General features: G+C 31.1%; 1 protein-coding gene across 22 annotated transcripts in view; it reads left to right on the plus strand.

The window, feature by feature from the left end:
• Window positions 1-221: 221 nt before the first annotated feature.
• The window catches only part of LOC139511425 (CLIP-associating protein 1-A-like), a 93,404-nt gene continuing 72,290 nt past the window's right edge, over window positions 222-21,335 (plus strand). For all 22 annotated transcript variants that reach the window (XM_071298143.1, XM_071298147.1, XM_071298144.1 and 19 more), the window contains exons 1-5: window positions 222-342; window positions 5,174-5,465; window positions 17,491-17,569; window positions 18,214-18,257; window positions 20,460-20,519. In XM_071298143.1, the coding sequence (XP_071154244.1) occupies window positions 5,289-5,465; window positions 17,491-17,569; window positions 18,214-18,257; window positions 20,460-20,519 (360 nt within the window). In that variant the 5' untranslated portion in view covers window positions 222-342; window positions 5,174-5,288. The remainder of the gene's footprint in view (window positions 343-5,173; window positions 5,466-17,490; window positions 17,570-18,213; window positions 18,258-20,459; window positions 20,520-21,335) is intronic.

The raw sequence follows: 21,335 nt of genomic DNA on the forward strand, positions 1-21,335 counted from the left end.
TTGTTGTTGTTGTTGTTGTTGTTGTTGTTGTTGTGTTTTTATGTTTTATACTCTTTTATTGTTTCTTTGTAGAATGTATCATCAAATTCATCTTGTAGTTTCAGATGAGAAGATTCTTGAAATAGTTTACGACGACGGATGACGACGGACGCCAAGAGCTCAGATGTGAGGCCCTTGAGGCTCCGGTTAGCTAAAAAAAAAACCAACCAATATGAACTACAAATAAAATGATTTATGACATTTACGGTAATTAGATATGAATCTCATCTTTTCCGAGAATCGACGAGATTTTGACGTCATAAATTTGAAATTCATCATGGCGGACGAGAAGTCCATTATTCGGTAGGTATACAAAATAAATGTCCCAAACATTGATATGCGCTTGCTTTCAAAGCGATGGATTACCAGTTTAATTTATACAGTAGTTGTCATTCTATAAAAAACAGTAAATGTCTATTCAGGATAATGCAGCAGGTCAAAATTTTGCAAAAACACCGGTAAAATAAAAAAAATACAAACAACAACAGCCACCTGCTGTCAATAAAAGGAATGACTCATTACAGTTCAGACATGTCAGCCTCCATGATGTGAATATAAATGTCAAAAGTATACTCACTATAGTGCACCTATCATAAACACATAGACAAGGTACTTGGTCTGTTGATTAAGTAAAAGTACCACCCCAATTTAGTGACAGCGATTCTGAAACTTGGGATTTTGGGTTTCCCTGTTTTACTAATTGCAACTTCAAATTTGACTTAAAAAACCAACAGTTAATGCTTTATAAAGTGCTCAAATACACCTTATAACTAATCCCGGCTGACCAGGCCTGAACTTTTGACGCATACAACAATCACTTTTCCTGTGGCTTCAGATATTTTGTTATATGACGTCAAAATTTTATGGGAACCTGTGGGATCTCCAGTAAACTGTAATGGCCAAAAAAAAGCGATAAGGTGTATGAGGTCAGTCATAGTAAAATCCTGGAACTTGGAATTGGAATTTCTTTAATGACTATGTTTTCTTTGCAACACACCTTTAAAAGTCCTTATCATCTGTACCACTTGAACTTTTGATTTCGTAAAAAAAAATGTACAGTAATCGCTTTTCCATTGTGGTGACAGATATTTTGATGTCAAGGCGGACAAATAGCGATAAGGTGTATACAACTTCAAATTCACATTTCTTCATGTAAACACCATAAATAAGAAATTTTGAAATGATTCAAACCTGTGGAGCATAATGACACAAGTACTAGGCATGCTATCATCAGTTATTGAGTGCTGAACAACGTGTTTCATTGGTCATATGTTGATGTGTTTATGCAGTGATTTTGCTAGCGCTCGTCATTTTCGTAATTAACGAAACAATTTTCGCATTGATTGACGAAAGTATTTCAAACCAATTTTGTCACTAAAATTTTTTAAAGTGTAAAATATTTTCGCATTAAAATACTATAACATGTATAAATTTACCAGTCCTTATGTTTTTGACAAGTTTATGACCCCCAGGTAGTTAACACTTACAACAGGTGTTACAAGTTGTGATTATAACTAATCCGCTTATCTCCTTCTGATGAGTCACTAATTCGTTAATTATTAATTAACCATCATAATTATTTTCCCCAGGAAATTCAGTCAGTCTGCATTTCAACACCAAGGAGTATAGTTTCATCAAATTTGTTTCTCCCAAACAGTTCGCATTTTGAGTTTCAATATTTTTTAAAAGATCACTTGTTGAAGTTTGTTTGTCGTAGATTCGTCATTCGAAAGAATTTTCGTCATCTTTTATATATATTTTTCATCAAAAACTTTATTCAAAACATTCAATTTTTTCATGAGTCAAACAGGTGCTTCCTGTACTGTGTTCTATGCAAGGAATGTGAAAGTTCCCCCTGATTATTTATAGACACCAAAAACATAAAATATGAAATCATTTAGTATCTTTTCAACTCGAGAGACAAATATTCATTTCTTACTAAAAGAATTTAAATAAGAAAAAAAAAAATATTTTCCTGATCGAAACCAGACTCAGTTGGAATTTATTATCCACGTGCCACTTCCCTTTTTAATTTCATTTTAAAACTGAAAGTAGAAAACGTCATTTATTGACTATTCTTGATTTGTATACAACCTCCATACAGGCATTAAAATCGTTCCTAAAAGGATTATAAACAGTTCAAACTTCATAGAAATGTAATCCAAATATCGACTTAAAACGTTTTATTAGGATAATGATTATGCAGTGAGATAATCAGTGCAGTTAATTTCTGCTGTGGTTCCTTGTTTTAAAAAAAATGGAATCTAACTTATGTTGATCAGGAATTTCCCTTGAAACAAACTGAAGAGAAATTGTGAACTAAATTTCCGGATCCCATGTCAGAATCTTTCATAATAAGGTCCATGTTCATATGATGAAATCATAATCTTTCAGTCAGTTTAGTTGAAGTCTGGAGCTGGCATGTCAGTTAACTGCTAGTAGTCTGTTGTTATTTATGTATTATTGTCATTTTGTTTATTTTCTTTGGTTACATCTTCTGATATCAGACTCGGATTTCTCTTGAACTGAATTTTAATGTGCGTATTGTTATGCGTTTACTTTACTACATTGGTTAGAGGTATAGGGGGAGGGTTGAGATCTCACAAACATGTTTAACCCCGCTGCATTTTTGCGCCTGTCCCAAGTCAGGAGCCTCTGGCCTTTGTTAGTCTTGTATTATTTTAATTTTAGTTTCTTGTGTACAATTTGGAAATTAGTATGGCGTTCATTATCACTGGACTAGTATATATTTGTTATGGGGCCAGCTGAAGGACGCCTCCGGGTGTGGGAATTTCTCGCTACATTGAAGACCTGTTGGTGACCCTCTGCTGTTGTTTTTTATTGGGGCGGGTTGTTATCTCTTTGACACATTCCCCATTTCCATTCTCAATTTTATCAATACAGTTAAATCATACAATAACATCAAATCATGTCTGAGTAGTATTGAAAGAAGAAGAGTAACAAACTTTTTTTGCTACCAAAAGTTAGATTGATATACATGTACCCTCTTGAGTAACAAGTTTCAGAAGTTGTCTTTTTATTAAATAACCTGCTATACATTGTAAAGACAATGCTAAAACCTCCTTTCTTAAGAAAATGAAATGTTTCTGTTTGAATTTCTTTAATTAGGCTTAAATTAAAATATTGTTTGTTTGCCCTTTACAGACTGACTCTATGAATTCGTTGCGACTGAAAATCTTTTATTTGTATTTACCAGCAATATAATATTTTAATTTTTTTTCGTTCCTACTGAAAATCTTATATTTGTATTTCCCGCTCAAAACTTTTTTACTGGAATCCTCGGGTTTTATCTTCTGTGTATAAGGTTAAGTCGGTTTTGTATCACATGAGCGTTTGGCATGAACACTTGCATTTAGAAATTCAAAGCATTTGATTGAAGTCGATGTTGCAAGTATGAACGTTGCCATTTATACTTGAAGGGCAGGGTTCATTCAAAAAAGTTTGTCCAATACAAAATTATCAACGTGTAAACAAAATATTTTACTAATGGGCGTTGTATCCTATACATGTAGGGATGGCCTTTGGTGATCCATAGATCAGGATGATTATGTTATTGCTGCCTTTGACCAGCTTTGGAATTTTATTTATATCTGACATCAGGGACTATACTAACAGGACTGGTCACTTATAACGATGTCTATACAAATTATTGTTAGTATAGAAAGTCCCTGCTGACATGAAGTCCTGTAAAATGTGATGTAAAATACGTGACAATTGAGTTTCAAGTCTTTTAGATTTTACAACGGGACGCACAAAATCTTAACTGGTTGCATGACAATGATGGTGGGAAATGGCTTTATATTGATTCTAGTCAAATATTCTTTTTATTTCACAGATATTACATGTATCTCTGAAAATTTAAGTTCAAATTTTGATAAAATTGGTAGAATGTCGGAATAAAACATGCCATAGATTGCTCATTGTACAGCTGTTTCACAAACTATGCCAGGGAGATATATGATATTAAAAAACCTTTCGGTCGAGTATTAAAGCGTACAAGGTACATGTACCTAGTACAGAATATCAGTGCAAATTAAAACTCTTTGAAGTTCCAGGCATATACACGTTGAAAATACGCTGCACAGCCCTATATTTTGATATTTGAAAACAAAATAATAGTGCATATGAATTAACTTCACATTCTACATGATAATTTTTTTTCATAACTTCCTGCGACTATAAGTGTAATAGTCCCAGAAACTTTTAGTAAAATCATACTTAAAACAAAAGCAAATACATGTACAGACAAAAATGATATCATGCAGATTTTATATCTATAAAATAAAATAGTATATATACCTACCTGCCTACCCATGACAAAAAATGTACCGAGCAAAGTTATTTTTGGGGAAAGAAAAATAAAATAGTTTACCTACCTACCTACCCTGTTTCAAAAAATAGGGTCAGAAAAGGGCAAACAGACAATATTTTAATTTAGGCCTTATCAATAAAAAATTAATGTTTTATCGACTTTGTAAAAATTAAAAATGTCCTATGATGAAAGCGACTAAACAACAGGGCGTCTAGCTTTCAGTTTTGAAGGGTGGGCAAAGAGAAGAGACAAAGGGGAAAGCGACTTTATCACCCAGTCGCCTGCTAGCGTGAGCCCTAATCACATGACTTGTGTAAAGTAAAATTGTAAAACAAAAACATTTTTAAATTTTACATGTACATACATGTATGCTACAAGTCCTGACAATTTCAAAACAATTCATTGCAATGCATGACATCTTGACTGGTTGAATTAAATAAGGCTTAGACTATCAACATGATCAAGATTCGAATTCCTAGAGCTGAGTGTAGAAGTAATAATTAAAAAAAAAATGTTATTTTGTATCTTCAATATTTTTTTTAACATTAAATATGAAACAGTTACATGTATGATATGTTTTAACAGTTCCCTCATCATTTTATATCTCACATATATAAGTATTCAAGCCACTTTTATAAAAGTGATTTTTTTTTATGTTCTGTGTGTCCTTAAAGTATTAGCATTTACAACTGACATTAATTACATTACCAATGATTATACATAATATGTAGTGGGTCTCAACTATTTCTGTTTAGTATGTATGGTAGGGAAGTACATTTGTTTGTTTAATTTCCATTGCAGGATCTTAAGATGATTTTGATAATGATACAAGACAATACATGTAAATTGCACTAGATAATCAGTGGATTTAATTTGTTTCTGTGAAAAATTGGTTTAAATTTTAAATTCTTGCAAAATGGCTACACTGGATGATTTTACCCTTGGAATAACAACATCTGATACAAGAAAGCGAGTGCAGACTCATTCAGACTTAGTGTCACATTTAAGAGATCCTTACAGTTCAATACATTGTATAGACATAGATGAATTAATCGGTGGCCTTGTAGCATGGGTTAACTGCAGTAACTATAAGGTAAGTTAGATAAAAAAAATATGTCTTGTTTTGTTCAGTTTCTAGCTAGCTACATTGTACATGTACATGTGCATACATGTATGTATGACCTTTTGATGCATTTTTGAAAGTCTGTACACATGTACATTTTAAAAAGACTATCCTCTATATTTGTACATATATATACACATGGACTACGTAGAACGATATTATAGTTTCTTGGAATGTCAATCTGACATATAAGTACATTTGAAATTTACAAATGAAAATAAGGAGATATCGTATGATTGCCAAATGAGACTACTATCCTCCAAAGTTAAAATGAAGTACATGTAGATGTATATATAGTTATTTCCAGTTATAGCTCATTGTTGAAGGCTGTACGGTGAACTATATTTGGTCTCTTGTGGAGAGTTGTCTCATTGGCAATCATTCTACATCTTCTTTTTTTATATATAACTATTAGTACATTTGTACATGTACCTGTTAATTTTGTCCGTAAAAAACATGAAAATTTCAGTTTGCAAATAATACATGTAGGTACATGTACATTTGTAGCTCTACATGTGCTTACAATATATGAGGTAAAATTTAAAGTGGACAATGAAGGCTACCCACAATGTGCAGGTTATAACATGTATAATGCAATAAGAACACATGAGCTGTAGTGGTTATTTACATGTATGCTTCTCTACATGTCCAGTGACCAAGTACAATATGTAGCTAAACATGTATGTATGTATTGTAAAAACATGTAAAGGTCTGCAGTATTTAATGGTTACAAATACTTAAATGAAGATTACAATTTGACTTTGTTCGTTAGTTCTATAAATTTAGCCAAGTATAACAGGGCAATGACAAGGGCTAATCATATTTTTTATCATGATTGCTCATGCAAAAAATTAAAACTGAAAAAGGACAAAACTTTTTGTCTTCATGGATATTTCTCAAATGATGTAGATTGCAATTTAAATACACTGCTTGTGATATATCAATAACATTGAATGAAAAAGGACAAAATATTTAAAGATCAAGACCTTGATGTAAAACATTCTTACACCCTTGGTTAATTCTGTAGATAATTTTTTATTCATTCAAAGATAAAAATACCTGAATAAGAAAGCAAACGAATTTTGGATTGGTCTACAAGGTACAAATTGTACATTAAACATACCTATATGTTCATTTTATGTATGTACATTAAACTGATTTCTTTTTGTTAATAAAACAAATATACATATATATACATTAAATCATTCTGAAAAGCAGAATACATCACTGAAAACAATTAAATATAAGAGGCTATATAGCTACATGTTGGTTCTAGCAAGATATTTACAAGATTTATTTTCAGTGTTTTCTCTTCTTTGGGTTTATGTGTAGTGGTCGTGGGACCCAGGCCTCCCTTCTATAAAATATAAAATTACCTTCAAACTTCACTTAAATATGGTGTGGTTTATTGTGAAGACTACATTTTGTACTTACATGTACATGACTTAATTGCTTTATATATATATTCAGTCAACATGTACATGTATCCACTATCAATATTTTGTGATGAAACACAGATTATGGAGAAAAATAAATGTATATATGCTATGTATTTTACAATAATGTATGCACACATACATTATAGAAAAGAAGATATGGTATTAACATGATTAGTGCCAATTAGACAAATGTCAATCCAAGTTACAATGTATAAAAAGTTAACAACTATTGGTCAAAGTACTAAAGCCTTCAACACAGAGCCTTGTATTGACTTACATAAGTTATGAAGGGCCCAAAATGACTTGTGTTAGTGTAAAACAATTCAAATATGAATGTATATATCATGTATATATAGATGTACTACTGTACAGTATATGCTGTACATATTTTTAATAACATGTAAATAATTCTGACTTCATTTTCATTGTGACTTGTTGGTTTTTTAATTACATGTAATGAACTTGTTAATTAATTAAAAAGTGTGATTTTCAACAATATTTATCATGATTTATGCATTCTCATGTACATGCACCTGTGTTTCTGCTAACAAAAACAGATCCCTCTTATATCAATCTTTTCAAGCATGTTCAGGGAAACTATTCAATTTTAACAGAAAAAAGCTGTATTGTATACATGTATGGTAAAATAAATTGATGGATATGAGTAAATTTATATATACAATTTCATAAATTCTTCTGCAATTGTAATTTATTACTCGGTCAGCTGTGCTATATCATTTTCTATAAATCAATACATGGAATTTTTCCAAAATACCTGGTACTGGTAATCCCATTTAGATTTTTTCTCTGATTCTGACATATATCATGTATATATTGGTAATACCAAAGAATTATAGTCTTCAAAGTGTTTGAAGCAAGCTGGTCAGATTAAAACCTACATTACTATGGATATAAGATGAAGTTATCAAATTTTCTTTGAGAAAAACAACACAGATAATAATCGATCAAAAATCATATTTCAAACGTTTTGGATAATACACTCATTTAGTACTTACTACATGTACAAAAATGACACCTTCAGGACAAATATAGAATTTAATTTTAGTTCTCATGCCAAAACTAAAATATGAATATGTGTTCATACCCTGATAATAAAATGCATCTTTCACAAATAATATTTTTTCACATTCTTGCAAGTACATGTAGTTTTCAATTTGTGACACATGTACATTGGTGAATAATAAATCAAATCTTTTCTGGTTATAGATTTGGCAAACAGAAATATACTTTAGCTCAACATGCAGACTTCTTATACGTTCAGATATTTCACATCCGATATTTTATGGAAATATTCTTTATAAAGCACAAAAAAGTCAGTATTCCCCTTAGAAGCTAACAAAACCTTTAAATAGACTTATAAGAAGGGATATAGTTACGATACTGTTGTCAGGTCATTAAAGATAGCATATTTTGGCGTTAATATTGATTCACTTATAGGGTCTTTGCATCGGAACTAAACACATTTATTTAAAAACCAGTTGTTGGCATGACACAGGTTATGATGTTCTTCTCATATATGTTATGATGATATGATACTAAACCCCTCACGGGAAGGATTGTGTCTGATATTCATATGATGAAGACATAATCTTTCAATTAGTTTAATTGAGGTCTGGAGCTGGCATGTCACTTACTGCTAGTAGTCTGATGTTATTTATGTGTTATATTATGTATTATTGTCATTTTGTTTATTTTCTTTGGTTACACCTTGTGACATCAGACTTGGACTTCTCTTGAACTGAATTTTAATGTGCGTATTGTTATGCGTTTACTTTTCTGCATTGGCTAGAGGTATAAGGGAGGGTTGAGATCTCATAAACATGTTTAACCCCGCAGCATTTTTGCACCTGTCCCAAGTCGGGAGCCTCTGGCCTGTGTTAAGTCTTGTATTATTTTTAATTTTAGTTTCTTGTGTATAATTTGGAGTTTAGTATGGGGTTCATTATCACTGAACTAGTATATATATTTGATTAGGGGCCAGCTGAAGGACGCCTCCGGGTGCGGGAATTTCTCGCTGCATTGAAGACCTGTTGGTGACCTTCAGCTGTTGTCTTCTCTATGGTCGGCTTGTTGTCTCTTTGACACATTCCCCATTTCCATTCTCAATTTTATTTAGTCTGTCTATTGGGACATTGTATTCATAAACATATATAGTAGAAAATTCTTTGTAACAAAATATTCATAATTTCAAAATCACTACTTTGGTTTCATTAAGAAAAAAATACCTTTTATTTTATAAGATCAGCAACAAAGTTTACATGGCTTTTTTCAATATAAATTATATACAATGTATACAGTTTTGTATACCAGACATGTACATGCATTTTTTAATGAATTTTCATTGAAAGTAAACACAAAAAGTAGCAACAGGTGGTTATGTATGAAATGGTCGAATATACAAGTATATATATCAATAAGCATTTCATTGACACACAAATGGATTGTCAAAATATTTAGTCTGATAAGATATGTCACAGGTACACAATTGTCAAATACCTGTATCTGTATGAAAGACCACCCGGGATTAAGTTAATCAGGTTAATCCTTTACTATCTTGATATACTTTTGTACAGTATTCTCATATATACTTTATGACTTTATTTTTGAAGTCAAAAGATAACTCTTGGTCATGTATATGTATTTAGCTTATTATATATCATCAAAAACAAACAATTAAATGCATATTGCAGAAGAATGGAATCAATTAAGAGGGTCACACTTAGTACAGTAGAAAAAATAACTAAGACTGTTAAGTTCTAATATATAATCACGTTTACCCATGGTAAATTATAATACTTCATGCTAGCCTGTAATTGAGAGCTTGTTGTTATTTGCTGTACATGTATCATATTTGTATTTTGTTCATTGTTTGTTACATATCATGCTGTTGGTTTTCTGGTTTGAATTGTTTTACTTTTGTCATTTGGGCCACACTAATTAATGTTTTTAACTGAAAGTAAAAAAAAATGAATAAAAGTACAGTATTGCTTTCCTTTTACAATGTTTAATTTGCATACAAAAATGTTCAAAAAAAAAGAAGATAAAAATCATACTTTTTGGGGATTTAAATATTTTTGGGACATCACTGATAAAGAAATGAGAACATGTGAAATAATGTTCCTTCAAGTTTACTTTTAATAACAATATATTGTGTCCTCTTTATGTTTGATTAGACATAAAGGGTACATGATTAACCTGTCAAGTATGTTTATTTTAGAACAATTTTACAATCAATAACTTGTGGAAAGGTGAAGAATAACAAATATATCTGCTAATTGAATATTCTTGTTCATCACATTTTGAGTAACGAAATTACAAGGAATCCAAGACCTTTGAAACTGAATGTGTACATTTACATGCATGCACAAAAATGACATCTATCTATCTATTCATTTTACTGAATTAGGCTTTATAAAGGAAATGAATATTTTCTTATCTTTATGTTGTACATATTTTATTTTGCAGAATATGTGCAGCAGCCTTGTAATAAATTTGCACATTTAATTTTACATGTTGCAGTAATAAGATTGATTTCAAAATCCTACGAAATTACCTAAATTGTAAACTAAACCTACAAATTTTTATTCTTCAAGTAAAAGGTGTTTTGTGTTAACCATTCTTCAAAAAACTTTGAATAAAAAACCTTGCAACATTTAACCTCACAGTGGCTGTTCCAGGAGGGGGGATTCTATGGGTTTGGAACATCCCCTATTTTTGGACAATCAATGCATTTGTCTTTTTGACTGGGGACATATAATTTGAACCCCCTTTTGAAAAAGGCTGGATCCGCTCTGCCTCCTTTTTACTTGCTACATTGTATATAACTAAAATGTACCAATGGTAGGTTCAATAGAAACTTCCTGGGACACCAACAATCTTAATAAGCTCAGGTCCTTGATGCTCAATCTGTATTTTTTTGTGTAAAATATATAATGGCTAACCTTTATAAACTGTGACTTGGATGGAGATTTGTCTCATTGACACTCATACCACATCTTCATATATATATATATATAGAGAGAGAGAGAGAGAGAGAGTATGTATTCATCTATACCTCATGTTTTCACTCTTTAATACACAATGTATGTTATGACTTTTTAAATGTCTTTTTGAAAAGAAGTATATATTTAACATTCACTATCTTATATAATTATATAAGTATTTTATAATTGTGTAGTTCATTACAGGGTTAGTTTATTGACCAAATTCTATTAATAGTGGCCCTTTGTAGTACATGTAGATATGATCATTATCTGTAGAATTATCATTTTAATAATTGTGGAAATGTCAATACAAATACGATTTGTTTACCCACAGACCATTTATATAGACAGATTGGAGGGATACATTTCAAGCTTATTAGATTAACTTGTGATAAGATGTAATTGAGCATTTGATTACTGTGTATTTAGATATAACTTCTGTCTGTTTTAAACTAAACATGCCAAAGTATAGAGTTCTCATAGTTCTCATGCTATAGGGTACAGGTTTTCTGTGTGTACTGGCACTCAATAATTTTGGCTGTTGTAAAAAAATTCAAATTTTTCTTAAAAAAGAGGGATTTTTGTTTTCCAATAAATTTACATCGAAAAAAAGTAATGTACACAGTGTTTTCTCTAAATTTGTTTATAAAGGAAACTAATTTTAGGACACATTGTTAGAAAAATATTGAATTCATGTAATTTCATTTGTCATTGACAGAAAAGTAGATGACCAAAATCATGAAGGAGAAGGCTATTTAGTCAACTACTGTTTCCTGGAGAATACTTTTAAAGCATTTAACCATTTCCCTGAGTTTTTCCAAGAACTACTTTTGAAGTTTATGCGTAACTTGAATAATCTTTTGACATTTATTAGGACTAGCACCTGTAGTATAATTGCTTTGAATATTAATCAGATAAATGTACACTTGTAGTTCATGCACTTGTCACTTATTTCATTGCTTACAAGTAGATCCATTTAATTTAGGTAATCATTACAAATTATTTCTGGGGTTTAAAAAATTACTATGAAATACCTCTGTTATGCAGTTGAAAATATTGAATAGACCTTAAATTGATAAAAAATGAGATGTGATATGATTGCCAATGAGACAACCATCCATAACCAATGAACAAAGATGTGAACAGTCACATGTTATGCATGTCTGGGTATAGGTAATATGTAATCAGGAAAACCTGCAGGACAGAGAGGGTAGATTGTCTGATGGAATGCAGATCAAGGTGTTAGATCCCTGTAATAATTACACTAGGTGTTATAACAAGCTATCTATCATAATACCTGTCAATACCTGTTACACTTCCTCATGATAGATAAACAAGTTGTTTGTATGGGCAATTATTATGTTTATTGATAATGTAATTTGTAGGTAATATTAATTTGATTATATAAAAGTCAACACTATATATGTATTTGGGACACCACTCATTTTTTGCAAAGATATTAAGGTTAATGCAAAAGGATATATGTATATAGATTTCTATAATTTGGGAGGAGTTCTAAAAGCATGACACATGCAGGATATCAAATTATATAAGTTAATTAAGATCACCTTGGTGTAAATAATGCATCTGCATGACAAAAGATGTATGTTATATGTAAAATGTGGTGACATGTGGTCCACTCATTCATTCAAAATTCAATATTATATATTAAAAAATTAGTATCTTTATAAAGATATTTTCAAATGTGTTGTGCCAAGGTTTTCAGACTTAAATAAGGGAATGGATAAATAAGGGGACAGACATCCATGAGATACATGTATTGGGGAACTGCTACAATAGTGTTGTACTGTCCATCCACCCCTTAATAACTCACCTGGTCCACAGGGCCAAGTGAGCTTTTCTCATCACTTGGCGTCAATCGTCATCCGTCATCAGTCGTCCGTCTTTGTTAACTTTTACAAAAATCTTCTCCTCTGAAACAACAGGGCCAAATTAAACCAAACTTGACCACAATCATCATTGGGCTATCAAAGATGGCCGTCATGGCTAAAGATAGAACATAGGGGTAAAATGTAGATTTTGGCTTATATCTCTGAAACCAAAGCATTTTGAGCAAATCTGATATGGGTAATTTGTTTATCAGGTCAAGATCTATCTGCCCTGAAATTTTGAGATGGATCAGAGAACCCGTTGTTGGGTTGCTGCCCCAAAATTGGTAATTTTAAGGAAATTTTGCCGTTTTTGGTTTATATCTGGAATATTATTATAGATTGAGATAAACTGTAAACAGCAATAATGTTCAGCAAAGTAAGATTTACAAATAAGTCAACATGACCAAAATGGTCAGTTGACCCCTTAAGGAGTAATTGCCCTTTATAGTAAATTTATTACAATTTTTTGCAAATTTTAGTTATCATTTACAAAAGATCTTCTCCTCTGAAACTACTAGGACAAATTTAACCAAACTTGACCACCATCATCATTAGGGTACATGTATCTAATTTTAAAAAATGTGTCTGATGACCCGTCTGGGGAAGGAGTTATTGCCCTTTATAGTAAATTTTTAACAATTTTTAACAATTTTCTAAATTTTAGGTTCAAATTTTTGGTCAAGGTAGTTTTTGGTGAAGTTGAAGTCCAATCAACTTGAAATTTAGTAACAATGTTTCCTATCATATAATCTTTCTAATTTGAATGCCAAATTAGATTTTTGACCCCAATTTAAAGATCCACTGAACATAGCAAATGAAAGTGCAGTGGGGCATCTGTGTACTATGGACACATTCTTGTTCTTTACATTTTTTTCTGGAATAGCCCTGAACAACAATACAATATTTATGAACATGTTGTTATTTTTAAGGTGTTTTATCAGTCAAGTATTTATTCTGTATTATTAACATGCACATGTCTTATTAGTTACATGTGCATGTTTTCCATGTCTTATTTACAGTTTGAGAAACTTGTCAGTGTTAATTGGGTATGCTAATAAATGAGAAATCAAACAGTCATACTTTCTCACAGGTGTTGACCATTTACTTAGCCATAGAGATACAAAGCCAGTAAATGAGAAATCAAACAGTCAAACTTTCACACAGGTGTTGACCATTTACCTAGCCATAGAGATACAAAGCCAGTAAATGAGAAATCAAACAGTCAAACTTTCTCACAGGTGTTGACCATTAACCTAGCCATAGAAATACAAAGCCAGTAAATGAGAAATCAAACAGTCAAACTTTCTCACAGGTGTTGACCATTAACCTAGCCATAGAAATACAAAGCCAGTAAATGAGAAATCAAACAGTCAAACTTTCTCACAGGTGTTGACCATTAACCTAGCCATAGAAATACAAAGCCAGTAAATGAGAAATCAAACAGTCAAACTTTCTCACAGGTGTTGACCATTAACCTAGCCATAGAAATACAAAGCCAGTAAATGAGAAATCAAACAGTCAAACTTTCTCACAGGTGTTGACCATTAACCTAGCCATAGAAATACAAAGCCAGTAAATGAGAAATCAAACAGTCAAACTTTCTCACAGGTGTTGACCATTAACCTAGCCATAGAAATACAAAGCCAGTAAATGAGAAATCAAACAGTCAAACTTTCTCACAGGTGTTGACCATTAACCTAGCCATAGAAATACAAAGCCAGTAAATGAGAAATCAAACAGTCAAACTTTCTCACAGGTGTTGACCATTAACCTAGCCATAGAAATACAAAGCCAGTAAATGAGAAATCAAACAGTCAAACTTTCTCACAGGTGTTGACCATTAACCTAGCCATAGAAATACAAAGCCAGTAAATGAGAAATCAAACAGTCAAACTTTCTCACAGGTGTTGACCATTTACCTAGCCATAGAAATACAAAGCCAGTAAATGAGAAATCAAACAGTCAAACTTTCACACAGGTGCACAGGGTGACCATTTTCCTAGCCATAGAAATACGAAACCTGTAAAAGAGAAATATATAAGTCAATTTCTCTCACAGGTGGTGACCACCATATAATAGGCAGGACACTACATGTGATACAGCTGTTATTCATGCCCCATTGACAATAAGGCTAAACATAGTGGTCAAGTCTTATGAAGAAAGTCAATTTCTCTCACAGGTGGTGACCACCATATATTAGGCAGTCCTACACTACATTGGATACTGTTGTTGTTCATGCCCCAGTGACAATAAGGCTAAACATAGTGGTCAAGTCTTATGAAGAAAGTCCTTTTTGTTGACAAACATTAGATAAGATATAATAATATGTTTAGTCTAAGTAAAAGTTCTCTGATAATAAAACTTTGGTATGTGGTCATTGATCTTACTTTAACCTATATATACAAAAACAGATAGTTTAATAATGTTGTGAAAACTTTGTATGTGGACAGATGAAACAATTTATTATTTTGTTTGTTGACTTATAAAGGAATGACTTTTTATGTACATATGTATGTTGTTAGTTTGTTCATTTAATTGTCTCCTAAAAAGTAGTCCCCTGATTTTCAGATGTGGTATATTACATTCATATACATACACAAAATGTAGAATACACTTTTTTATTATCATAGAAATGACTGCTGTTCAACTTTTTTTAAATGTTAAACAAAATGAAAGCAAGTTCCTTCACGTTTTACATGAATCGCCTTTTGCTGAAAATGTGATTGTCACTTGCATTCATTTTGTATCAGTTAAAAAAAGCACATCATTTAATTGATATACATGTATTTACAGATCTTTAAAATAAGAAATATCCTTATTTGTAATTATAATAGTATTTGAGTTTAAAGTCAAACTTTTAACACAAATCATTGACAGAAATTGTCTTGTGAGATGAAAGCAGTATCTTTCCACTCGAAATCAAATATACATGTACTGAAAACTACATAACTATGATGCCAATTTTCTAAGTAGATTTTCAAAACTATGCAAGTAATGCATGTCTTGTAAATAACCTTGCTTAATTTTAAACTGCTGTTAAAGTTGTCAGATGTCTAAGACTCTAAATGAGGATAAAATCTTACTGTGTTTTCATGCATGATTCTTTCTTTATACTTCTAAGTATTATAGTTAAGTTCTTTAGAATAGAGTTGATGAAATCATTTCAAAACTTGAAAAACAAGTAATTAATATAAGAAATAGGTATTCCTTCACCCAAAACACATAATTCTAAATTGCACCTGGTGACAAATAGTATACACCTAAAGCTATAGATGATTTTGACCCACCTGAGTCAGCTATATATTTGGTGTAAGAAGTAAATGATTCATGTTATTTTTGAAAAAAAAACCCAAATAAATATATAAGTTTAGCCTTTTGTTTTTCCATAATGTTTGTACCAGGGAACTAGTTGTTCAGGGTCCACCAAGTGATAAAAATAGTGAAATAATATACAATAAAATAACTTAACATGTATTTATTTTGTCGTAAGGTATTTTGTTACATAAATGTGAATTATATAGAAAAACAGTAAAGTTCAGTAGCCAAAGCCCAGGGCAGTTTTGATTATACAATTTTAAATACAGGGTAGAAAGTGGATGTGTACTATTAAGAATTTGTAGAATTGTATTTTAAAAAGAAAACAAGACTTACAATGTTTTCCCTACAAATTTATTATAACGTCTTGGTAAACATGAAAATTTGAAATACATGTTGAAAGTTCAATCTTGTGTTAAGAAATTATAGCAAAACAACCATAACACAATTTTAATTTCATGTATATAAGCATCACATCCAAGCAACATAGCATTGCATTTTGGATTACCATGATCCTAATAGGACACAGGTCTCAGATCAGAAGCAGATTTATCTTGGACTAACTTATTGTACTTATAGTTTTCTATTGTAAAACTTGACACTTAAACATCAAGTTTACATTGTGTTTACATGGTGGACATAATTTTTTTATGATATTAAACTGTCATTTTATTTGATTTACTTGTAGTACATGGCAGGAAAAACAATCCAACTGCTTTTACATGTTTTATTTTAAAACTCTTAACAATGTTTTTTTTATTATTATTATGTCAAATTAACCCAACAAGCATTAACAAATATTTATTAGGTTATAGGATGTTATTATTAAAGTGTAAATATTTTATATGTATTATATATTTCAATTTAATATTTGAATACAGTATCGAAAGTGTATACATTGTCATACCATAAATGTTCTAATAAATTAATATAACCCATGTCAAATTATCAATATTGTGATTGAATTTTAGATAGGTAAAAAATGAACTTGATTTAGTGGCGATTTAGCTGCCTAATTCATCTTATTTTCGTTGGAAGTGGACTTTAGGCTTGCACTGTTTCCATCTGTCTGTCTTTCTGTCCATCTTTCAGTTCATCAAATCAGTTTTCCACACTTTTTTGCTTTGTGCTTGAAGATGTTGATTTGATATTTGGTGTATTGTCTTATGACAAGTTATAGACCACGTTAGAATTTATATATAATGTAGCAGCCGGTATGGTTCTGTAAGTCCAAACATCTTGAAAGACAATAATTTCACCTCATTTGAGTGGGTAAAGTTTACCCTTTCAATTATTATAAGTCTGTTCAGCATAACTATAAAATGGTATATTTTTATATTTTCAGATATCCATCAATGGGTTAGAAGTATTATGTTTAATGGTAGACAGGATGGGAGAAGACTTCAAACCACATATCTCTTCAGGTTTTTATTTAAATTATTTTCAATGAGAAAAAAAAGGAAAAACAACACTTTGAAAATATCATGCTACCAAAGTGCTTTTCTGGAGGAACGTACTAAGCAGAATGTTAATAAGGGCCAAGGGTGTATAAGAATGTATCATGAGAAATGAAACAGATGACAAGGCTACATAACATAAAAAGACCTGGAACATGAAAATATCATATTTGAAACTAGGCTTCAACAATAATGTCAACTAAGAAAACAACTTTGAATAAAAACACTGAAAATATCGCCCCAATCGGAAATTAGAGTGTTATGTTAGCATTAGATATAAAAATAACCATGCTCAACAGCAACAAACACCTCAAGTTATACAAACACAGAAGATTCATATAAAATAAGATGAAAGTTTGAGTAGTCGGTCTCCACAAACACTTGACAACATACATGTAATAAACAAGATTACATGTTTTCTACTCCATGCGGAAACTGAATTATTGTTTGTATTCCAACTTACATGTTTTTAGTCATGAATATTTGGTAATTACTTAACTCCTAAGTTAACCAGGAATTTTATTACATAAATTTCCAAGGATTTGGTAATGTTAGTGATGTATATAGATATAAAACATTGATTAAACTGTAAATGAGATGTTTAATTACAGTAATGGTGGCAGTGGTGGACAGACTGGGAGATTCTAAAGATCAGGTAAGGATGTACACAAAATGTTTAATCACTTTGTACCAGGCTTGAAGCTTGATAACCATGGTTTTACAGTAATAATAAATTTTCATTGATTAAAAGAAGTTTGATGTCCATAACAAAATTCTTAATCCATATCATGCAGGTTCCCTCAGTTGACAGGTTCAACTTGTACAAGTTTTACTTTTAGTCTCCCAAAGTTTTTTACATTATCATGTTCTTTTTCATTTAAAAATGGTCTATATCTGATGGATTTCTGTTGAAGATTTGCCTAAAGTTTGAAAAAGTATAATGCAGGTTTTGCAAAATTGAATTAATTGATTACACAAATTGCTGCTAAATGTTCAGTGGCAAATAGTACATGATTATGACGACGAAGTTGATGTTGAGGGATGCATATATATATGGCTGTTTAAATTTTGATGTCAAATTAGGATGAATATTCAGGAAGAGAACATGTTGGTACAATATGACAGTGTATTGTATTAGATAAACCTGATGAGCTGGATTATAAGTGTGCTGGTTTACTTAAAAACCGAAAGATGTGTCATATTACCCGGACACATAATTTTGACTCTGGACTAAACAGTCTTTGTCCTGCAAGCTTAGTAGAGAAGCAACACATACCAATTCAGTCTTTTGTTTGATCCTGGGCTAGAAAAAAAATGTCAAAATTTAATGTTAAATGATTGATTGAAGAGGAAACTTGATGTAAGATGAGTAGGAAAATATATTTTTAAGTTGTTTTTAGATTATTTAAAAAGATATATCAGACAACTGGCTGATAAGGCAAATTGATTTTCTGTTTATCACAAAGATAAAGTTCTCTGAAAACTAGTTACAGTGTTTGAGGGCTCTGATTTAATTTGCAAATTTATATTACATAACATCAAGTGTTATCATTTAGATAACTAAAGGATAAACATATTTCATCAGGTGAAACATAATCACCTGTAAACAATGTTCTATATATAGATTTGTAGAGTCAGTTTGAAGCTATTTGTTTTCAGGGTACAGACATTGTACTTTTGACTCAGAACCTATATATCCAATAAAAATTCAGGATTTGAAAGGAAAAAAATTGCAGGGACTTTGTTCTTGTCAAGTTTTAACCAAACCCAGAAAACCTTCAGAGTAAAAATAGAAATAAGGAGATGTGGTATGTTAGCCTGTGAGACAATTTTCCAAGTGATATGGATATAAGAAAGCAACTATGTGTCACTGTACAGCCTTCAATAAAACCCTTATAGTATAGTCAACTATTGGTCACTGTACAGCCTTCAGTAAAACCCTTATAGTATAGTCAACTATGTGTCACTGTACAGCCTTCAGTTAAACCCATATAGTAAAGTCAACTATTGGTCACTGTACAGCCTTCAGCAAAACAAATATAATATAGTCCAATGTAAAAGGCCCTGACCTGACAGAATGTCCTCTTTTAACCCAACAAATATGTGTGAATACTAATTTCATTTCAGAAGGCAAATATTTATGGGTTCATCTCATTCCAACTTGTTTCAAAATTAACAAGTTTCATGTAGATTTTTTTCCTCCTTTTGTAACTTGTCAGGAATCTGAATTATGGTTTTTATGGTGTTTTTTTTTATATGTGACAATTGGTTAGTAAATGCCAATAGTATTGCAGTCAGGTCCTCTTTTTGTATTGGAGAATTGTTATTTTCCATATTTTAAGCAAGCAGGATTTCTGAATATGTAGTATCGATATTACACATGTGTTAAGTAGATTCTGTTATACAGCTTATAGTCTTAAAATAAAAGCATGTAATCACCTGAATAAGCAAAAATATAATTATTGACAGTCAATAAAAATATTTTTACAATTTGTAATAAATTGTAAATGAATTACATAAACTATAATATCTATGTAAACTCACATTGTTTTCTTAAAAGTCAAGATCACAATTTGCAGTCACAAGAAGCATTCTTTATTTTTTAATGTATTAAAGAGTAGTGCTTTGTATTTGTTTAGAAAATGGGAGATAACTATGTCTGTGCAAGTATAAGCAAAAAGGAGTTACCTCCCATGCTTTTAATACTTTGTGTTTTATTCATTTGGTTAAACTAGTTCAAGTAGGAAAAAAATATTGAAAGGAATCATCTATTTATATGTAACATTTTTTTTGAAAAAAAATAAAATAAAAAAAATTGTAAACAAAGAAATTGATTTTAAACATTTATGTTTTATAGGTCAGAGATCAAGCACAGCAATTATTGTTGAAATTGATGATGCCTGGATCATCACCTCAGGTACTGTTTCTTATTATGTTGAACTATTGCAAAGAAGATTTTACATATATATATTCTCCAAACTGATTAATATTATTGAATCGAATATTAAAAGCTAAGTTTTGCTTTTATTTGATTGAACCTATATTTTCCTTTCTATGCTGTGAAATGACCAATTGATTTGGATTGTCTTTTAAGGAACATTCTTCTCAGCTTTGGTTTACAATGATTTATGTTAGTGCTGATGTGCGTTCGATCATCTGTTCGTTTGTTCGTCTGTTCTGCTTCAGGTTAAAGTTTTTGATCAAGGTAGTTTTTGATGAAGTTAAGTCCAATCAACTTGAAACTTAGTATACATGTTCCTTATGATATGATCTTTTTAGTTTTAATACCAAATTAGAGTTTTTTACCCCATTTTCACAGGCCCACTGAACATAGAAAATGATTATGCGTATGGGGCATCTGTGTACTAGGGACACATTCTTGTTAAGTTTATATCAATGTTTTAATCCTATGTATTGTAAGATGCAAGATACTTGAATATTCCACATTAGGAAGTTTGTCTGCATCAGTGGAAAAGTAGACTTCTCACTTGCCACTGACATTGGTTTTAGTTTACATAAACAACTCAACCACCAGTCTATTTCCATTATTCAGGGATGTTTATTCAAGTTTAAATCCGAGTAAATACCGCTTGTTCTTTGAGTTTGAATTTATCCAAAGGGAGAGGCATGATTTCTAGTACATGTATTTCCATTCTTATCCCATTAACAAGCTAAGTATAAAAGTATTTATTATAATATGTTATCATACATTACCTACATGTAAGATTCATAG

Source organism: Mytilus edulis, chromosome 2, assembly GCF_963676685.1.
Source record: "Mytilus edulis chromosome 2, xbMytEdul2.2, whole genome shotgun sequence".
Taxonomy (NCBI): Eukaryota; Metazoa; Mollusca; class Bivalvia; order Mytilida; family Mytilidae; genus Mytilus; species Mytilus edulis.